General features: G+C 34.9%; 1 protein-coding gene across 1 annotated transcript; it reads right to left on the bottom strand.

Annotated features, from left to right (window-relative positions):
• Nucleotides 1–357: 357 nt before the first annotated feature.
• On the bottom strand, nt 358–4,192 carry LOC105036320 (subtilisin-like protease SBT3.17). Its single transcript, XM_010912090.3, has 3 exons — nt 3,880–4,192; nt 3,694–3,791; nt 358–690 (listed from the first exon to the last, which is right to left on the bottom strand). Exons 1-3 carry the CDS (start codon nt 4,011–4,013, stop codon nt 620–622), a joined length of 303 nt encoding a protein of 100 aa, XP_010910392.1. The 5' UTR covers nt 4,014–4,192; the 3' UTR covers nt 358–619.
• Between the last annotated feature and the right edge of the window lie 3,870 nt (nt 4,193–8,062).

The raw sequence follows: 8,062 nt of genomic DNA, 5'->3' as shown, positions 1-8,062 counted from the left end.
AAATTGTGCTGCATTACATGCTTGGATACTGATTGCTATTAGAATAGACCTTCGAACTTTATGATTAGCTGCTCAGATGTTTCCTAGTGGCATCCTCATACTGGCATCCTAAGGAATCTGATTGCAGGCAACACTGCATTGCCAAGTTTCAGGGGCAGCATGAAACCATGCATCACCTAACAAAATATCATTATTTTATGATAACATGTAATCGAGAATTTTCAGACCTGAATGGTGCCTAAATGCGATTGCATTGGTTTGTACCTGTACCTAAGGGCATTGAAGCACGTCTTCGAAAGAACTGGGCCTACAGAGTTTTGCATTCCAGCATCATCTAAAGCTTTCCATGAGTACAAATTTCCATATAAAATAAAATCATATTCAAATGTAATCAGTTCCATACATCACACCAGAAACCACATCCTATGCAGCACTTTGAGATTCATATTCAAATGTAATCAGTTCCATGCATCACACCAAAAACCACATCCTATGCAGCACTTTGAGATTGAAAGTATCAATGATATCGATTGCTTAGTAATACATCATCATTATGGAATTTACACCCTTATTTTTAACGACTCCAAAGCGATGTTATTTCAGAGCAAAGAAAGGTACTTCAGAACAGGGAAGATTGTCCATGGAGGCTGTAGGTCTGACTAGGAACAACCTGAAGAACACCTGGTTGCTCTGCACAACCCAACAAATTTGAAAAAAAGATAATTCCCAAAAAAAATAACTTCATGATATTAAGCAAATTTAACAATAAAAGAACCCCCCTAGTTTAGATGCAAATTCACAAGTGCCAATCCTTGGCCTGCCTTAACCACATAAGGCCCAAACCAAGCAGCCCCAAGATTCCAAAATCTTAGTTGGATAGAAACAGGATCATTGCTTTTCAAGCACAGAAAAAATCACATAAAAAAATTACACAGGTTATGTGAAACTTTTCCACTCAAGCAATCACTGAGCATCTACAGCACAAACTGCCAGTAAATGCACCAATAGAAAAGTTACAATTCACCTGTCTAACTTTTTTATTTGAGTTTTCGATGTTGCAGTAGCTCTGCTCTTAAATCCAATTAAAAAAAAAAAAGAATTGGCATGGAATTGTATCCGCAGCTTACAAGACGCATTGAGTTTTTAAGTAGGAGCTTTAAATCTTTACTAGGGACCTGGCATTACTCCTAGTGTATATCTTGCCATTATTAGTACAACATTTGAAATACCACCCCACAGCTTGCCTAAACAAGGTCTCAGGTTACATACCACATGGGATAACTTACATAACAAGCATACAGAAATGAAACAAAATTGCATCATAGACTATTTTTTAACTACAATATTTAACTAGCATTGCCATAGCATCATTGTTGCATGATACGGCATGTAGAAATACCTGTTAACACATTAACTGCTTAAAATGTATCGAACTATATCACATAGATTTAGGTATGTGCTCCAGGGCAGGTGTGTCTCTATGCATCAAAGCCTCTAATGTCTAACAATTTCTTCTTAAGGAACTATGTCTAAGTGTCATACCAATCTCCATGTTAAAGTGGTGAGCAGAAGTACTTTAGGTAAACCAAAGAATCCGGGAAACATACCACTTGAACAACCTCTGGGACCATGTTCTTCATTCAAGAGTGCTGGACAAATTCCTCTGCTCAAGACCCTTCCAAACACACACTAATCAAAGTTGGATCTTTCCTTTTATTAGGGAGTTGGAGGGAAACTTCAAAACTTCCCTTCCCTCCAAAGTTCCCTAAAAGCTTTGTATGAGTTTAGTCCACATTGGAAAGGGATAATCTCTTTTTGATGTTTATCTACCTTCTTTTCTTGTCTGCTTTTGTTTGAGTCGAGGGAAGTGAGTTTTACACCACACATGCACAAAAGCACAGCACGATGTGGCATGACGCGTATGCATGATGGTATGATAATTTTATATTTTTATATTTTTATTTGTTATTCTTTTATTTTAAATCATCATTTTTATTTTAAATTGTCTCTGTCGTAACGATCAATTGACTATCTGATCAGATGGATTTACCTCTCTTTGATCAGTCGTTTCTCATCATGATCAACCGATCAATCGATCAAAGCGTCCCTTTGTTCACATTGTCCTGTGGTCTATATAAGACCACGAGTTCGGATGGCATAGAGCATTGAAAAACAGTAATCGTATCTCTTTTGAAGTCTTTGCTCTCTCTCCTACTTCCTCTCTTTGATGTTTAAACACTCTTTTACTTCTGTTCACTTTGCTAAGTTTTGAAAGATCTATCAACCCTCTTCATGAAGAGAAGGTATCTCAGTCATATCTTGGGACAGAATTCCTGATAAACACCAGTACGAAAGTCGGAAATTACCTTAGAACAGTAATCACACACTTCCAAATTTTCTTCTTCATCTGTATACCATAAATCAATGAGCCAATCCAACCAGACTCTTGATCAGTTAAATTTCTTTCTCTTATCATTATCATATAGTTTATATAAATCTGAAGTTTATCAAAACTATTATTTAAATACTTCTCAGTGCGATAAAACTCTGTCATCAGAAGGATTCCTCTAACACCTTTGAAGTTAGAAAACCCGACAAACTCCACAAATTATGGAATGCTCAATAATTCTAAGAAAAGAGCATGGGTTTGGTGCCCTTAGTTTTATAAAACATCTTCACATTAGATATACATTTGTTAGAAAAACAAGAAATAGTATAGATCCTGCTAAAACCATTTAAAGGCCTATCAAACACAAAGAGATCAAAGATGGAGGATGATAAAGACATTAGTTACTAGTAATAATCCTCAAAAATCAAGATAACTTCAAAAGAAGGCCATCAACACAAAAACCCTAAGTGGTGCAAAAAAGAATTCAGAAAAGAGAAGTTAAAATTGAAATCCATCATAATTGATGATGAGAATTTGATGAAAATAAAAGATTTGATTCCACCTCTGAACCAAAATAGAACTATCAAGGTGACATCCATGGTGGTAAAAACACCATCGAATCATGAGATGTGAAGGTCAGTGATCCAAGACACAAAGACATTACTCATTAAGTGACCCAAGTAGGGATGGTGTTAATAGGTGTAAGCGAAACAAGAGAAATGGAACATATGAGAAAGACGGTAGTTTGAATGAATTAGAGAGATCTGCCAAACCTTCCAGGTCCAGTCTCAAGCCAAAGAACTGGAATCAAATAGGTGATGTAGTCTTCCTTCACCAAAGAATGAGATAAGAGACAGACAAGGGGATGCCAAGGTTTAACCAAAATTCCACTATCAGTATTTATGGCACAAAACAAGTCCATATGGCCTAAACTGATGTACAGGACATTTTGAATACCTCGCCACAAACATGACGCTCAGCTGTACATCTACGAGAAATTTAGTCCAGTATTGCAAATGATTGGATATAATCCCACAACAACATATAATTAAAGCTTCTGCTCCATTAAAAAAGACAAAGGAAAAAGAATTAACTTTACATAATGTTTCTAACTGAAAAAAGAGATGCCTTTGTTTAAAACTTAAGAAGACACGGCTAATTAAAATCCAGAACTTTCCTCATAACAATCCATTAAAAGTCTCAACTTTAACCAAAATTAACAAAGATTCAGCACAGCAACGCATCGGATGAAACTAAATGCATAAAAAAAAAACACAACGATTAGAAGAAAGAAGAGAACTCACTCGACAATTCGTCGACTTGCTTCGGAGTGAGCTTGGCAGAGAACCCGCTGGCTGCGTGCTTGTAATGGTAGATCATCGCATCCTTCGCCTTCTCCTCACTAATGATCACAACGAAAAGAAAAGAGAATATCTTAACCCTAAATCCTGAAATTGACAAAGCGAGGGGAAAGAGGTACGGATCGAGACCTGCCGACAACCGGGGCGAGAGTCCGAACGTGGAAGGCCTCGGCCTCCTCGCTCTCCGGCCGGTCAACGTAGACGATGTGGACGGTGGCGTCACCAGCGGGCTGGCCGGGGGCCTTCGTGGGTTCATCCGCCATTGAAACCGAGACTAAAAGAGAGAGGACGAAGACGGGAACGCGGATGGACGGGGTTTTGTTGATGGCTTTCTTTCCCGGGGTGTTTCCTTGTTTATATAGACAGATATCTTGGAGCCTCCATTTCGCTTCTCTGCTAGGAATGGGATCGCAGGTGAATCCGGAAAGGGCGGGGAACCCGTGACACCTTTGGCACTTGAAGTGCTTATCCTTTCATCTCGTCCACATCTTTTCCAATGGGGACAACATTGAAAAAATAAAATAAAATAAAATAAAATAATATAATATAATATAATATAATATAATATATAATATAATATATTTAATATAATAATAATTATAATAATCAATTATAATTTAAAATTAAAATAATTTAATTACTAAATTTATTTTTAAAATTTAGGATGAAAATTATTTTGGCGCCCAACCACTAAAAAAGTTGAAATTAAGTCTCGCATATTACCAATTGAATTTATTTGGGCCATCACCATTATTATTGTATTAGTAATTAAATAAAATTATAGTGACATTTTTTGTGATATAGTAACAGAACGTCACTTATAAGTCTAAGATGTGGCATAAAAATTTAATTAAAAAAAATTATCAGATCAAGAGAAAATTTTTTATCAATATAAAAGAAAAAAAAACTCTGACTCGAGAGAACAAAATTTTTATAACAAAAAAAATAAAAGATTAAGAGAGAGAAATATTACTTCGTTTGCAAAGATGGGTGCTCTAATATGGTCATTCTTATATATTTTTGCAGAAAAAATATATCATTGGAAACTTCATAGATAGAGTCAATTCAAAAAAGAATTTCTCGATGCAAGAGGTACAAATGGGCCGGCTGCTTTCTTTTCTTCTTTCATGGAGACTTTCATTTTTTTTTTTTGTTTGATATATAGAATATTTGATTTCTTTTTTTTTTTTTTGATTGTAACAATCTAGTACATATGGGTTCTTTGCTTAGTGTAACCCCCTCAATCAATGATTGTGAGGGACAGATTATTGTGGGGCTACAATAAAAATATTAGGAGAATAAAGTAGATAGAAAAAACAGCTGAAAGGACAAGGAATAAATGCTTCAAACTATGTTATTTTCTTATTGAGTTATGCATTAGGTTGTTTGTATGTTCTATGCCTATCTTCTTATTTACCTAGCTGGAACACATAATTGTAATAGGTTATAGCAATAAGCACCACTAGTGATCCGTAGCTTATATCTTTTTTGTGTGGTTTAAGCTAATATAAGTGACTTACAATATATTTATAATGGATAGAGTTACCTTTTGCAGATCAAATAGGATATTGCAGATTATGTTTGCAATAGTAACCTTGTAATGATCATAGTGATCATAGTGACATATAATGAATTACTAGTTTAATATTTTTGAGTAGTAAAATACCTTGTTTAATCTCTTTTCTACCATGTGTTATTGAGCATATGGTATAATATGATAATAAGCTAAATATAAGCATTTGGCTCAAGATTAAAATGTCGTATGATCACTAGCTAGAGCACAATTGCTACTAAAAATTTTTAACTTTCATTGAATTTCTGTGAGAATAGAATGGTATACAAAAATTTTGATAGTTCAATATCAACCTTTACATTCTAATACCAACTTTTATATAAAAAAGCATCAATATGTACATCCGCCTATCTCAACCCAAAAATACACAAAATAATTACACTGCCATTAACAAGGAGTTCTTCCCACAACAAAAAAATAGTATATCCAAAAATAAAAAAGAAAACACCCGCATGTCTCAACACTCTCAACTTCATATATTCTCGTACATTATGACATTAGTTGGTTTTAGCAAATTAAAAGCATTTAAAATTTGTCAATAAATTCCCTTTATAGGTTTTTGTTTGCAATGTAGTGGGTTCAGTTGGTATTACATGTGGTGCCATTGACTCTGTTTAGCTTTGCTATGGGTTGAGCTAGAATTGATGTGGATTGACTTGAAGCTAGGTATGTTGCTATTGTGTCAGATATGATAAATGATGCAGCTCTGTTTGACTATGATAATGGATATTGATTAGTGGCCCAAAATAGAAAATGACAATAATTAATTTAGCAAATATGCAAGACATAAAAAATATATATGAAAGATAAAAGAAAGGATTATAATTAAGGTATGTGTGAGCTTACATCAGATGTCCATCTAATAGTAACTTGTAATGAGTTTACTCCAACAAATGATGAACTCCCTCCATAGATAGTTTTCGTAACCTTTATTTCGAAAAATTAAATGTGTAAATTGAACTTGTAAATGGCATTCAGTTAAGAAATTAAAATTTTTATGTGATAATTTTCATTTATAACTATCATATGTGCATTTCTCTTGTTGGTCCACTTGATTGACTATTTGGTGATGGATGTAAGCTACTTCACTAGACCGTTTATCCTTCAATTCAAGAAATAAATCATGTATCATATAAATGAAGAGAAGGGAATAGTTTTCCTCCAGAATGTCTAGGTTGCATCTAAAAATTTTTCTAATATTCTACTTGTTTAATGATTAAATCCTTACTTGAATTGTAGTGGAACTAGAGATCAAATCTCAAATTATCTGATATAAACTTTCATGGAGGTCTGGATATGCAGACCCTTTACTTCGCATGCACGTCAGACGCCGCAGGAAAGTAGGATGAACTCCAATCCAATTGGCTTCACATACACAATTAATCGAGGGATGAGATGTGATGATGTGACACCTCACACCAGTAGGTAGGATGCCCAAGAAGGATTCATGTCCAAGGAGAGGAGGTGGCAACAAAGGGAGAGATATAGAAGATGAAGAACCTCTCTCTTCACACGTCTGTCTCTCTCTTTTTCTCTTCTCTCAATTTGATTTGTTTGCTATTCTATTCTCTTCTTTCATCCATAGATAGAGACCCTCTCTATTTATAAATGATTCTCATGATCCAATGAGAGGAGGACTCTTTATTCAAATCTGATTTGAATTAGTCCAATACTCAAGAAAGAAAGACTCCTACATGAGATATAATTGCCATCACTTATGACATCCACTTTGCACCCACTCCCACATCCACTTGGGACGTCCCAAATAAGCACCAAACTAATTTTTGATCGTACTTCATGAGTGGATATTTCAGTGCAAGTAGGAATACTTATATCTCATCCAAAACAGATCTGATTTGAGTCCGATTCGAACCGGTTCAAAATAATTTCGAAAGGCTGTCAATCCTAAACTCTTTAGAACTCTTATACCAAGTCTAACTTGGATTTTGGATCTATTTACGTCTAATTAATTCAGATCTAATCTAAAATTAATTAATACTTAAATTCAATCTTTCATATATTCCATGGATCATAGATAGAAATTGTTCATCTTCGGGATTGAACCTGAACCTCATGTGTAGTGCTAGCTAGACATAGTCAACTCTTCAATCCCGTTTGACCCATAACTCAATTCTCAATCAAGTTAGCTTATATGTTCAATCAAGTCAAGTACTTTCAGATTGGACATATAAACATTTCTTTCCTACTTTGTCTTACTTGTGTGCATGACTCCATAGGTTCAAACACTAAGTCGGTAGCACAGGAATCAATTCCTACACTAAGCGAGATACTATCTAGTAATGATTCTCGATATCCAAATAGATTGAATTATCGTAAAAAATATTTCAGAACCCATACTCATGGTTACCGTATAATTCATCTTTTTGACCCTGGATGCTCTAGGATGGTCTTAGATTAACTGTCAATCGAGATTGCTTCATCCACATTGTATTTCAATCTTTCAAATAGATCTCATGGATTACCCTGACCTAGGCTTTACTAAATTAAAATACAGTGATACATCAATTTTAATAATCTGGAGGGGTCAATCCCATCTTGATCCACACATAGATTTCGTAAGTACTTGACTGTACCCAATAGCCTTCCGTCACTGTATTAAAAATTCAGATAGTTCGGCACTAAAGCACAGTGAGTTGCTTGTAAGTCACTATAGTGATCTCAGGTCTGAAGGATATTTATACCCATGTATTTTACGAGCAGCTCTTGATAGTAGAACAC

Source organism: Elaeis guineensis, chromosome 8 (assembly GCF_000442705.2).
Source record: "Elaeis guineensis isolate ETL-2024a chromosome 8, EG11, whole genome shotgun sequence".
NCBI lineage: Eukaryota > Viridiplantae > Streptophyta > Magnoliopsida > Arecales > Arecaceae > Elaeis > Elaeis guineensis.
Note: the sequence above shows the minus strand (reverse complement) of the source record. Positions and strands in the feature narration are given on the sequence as shown.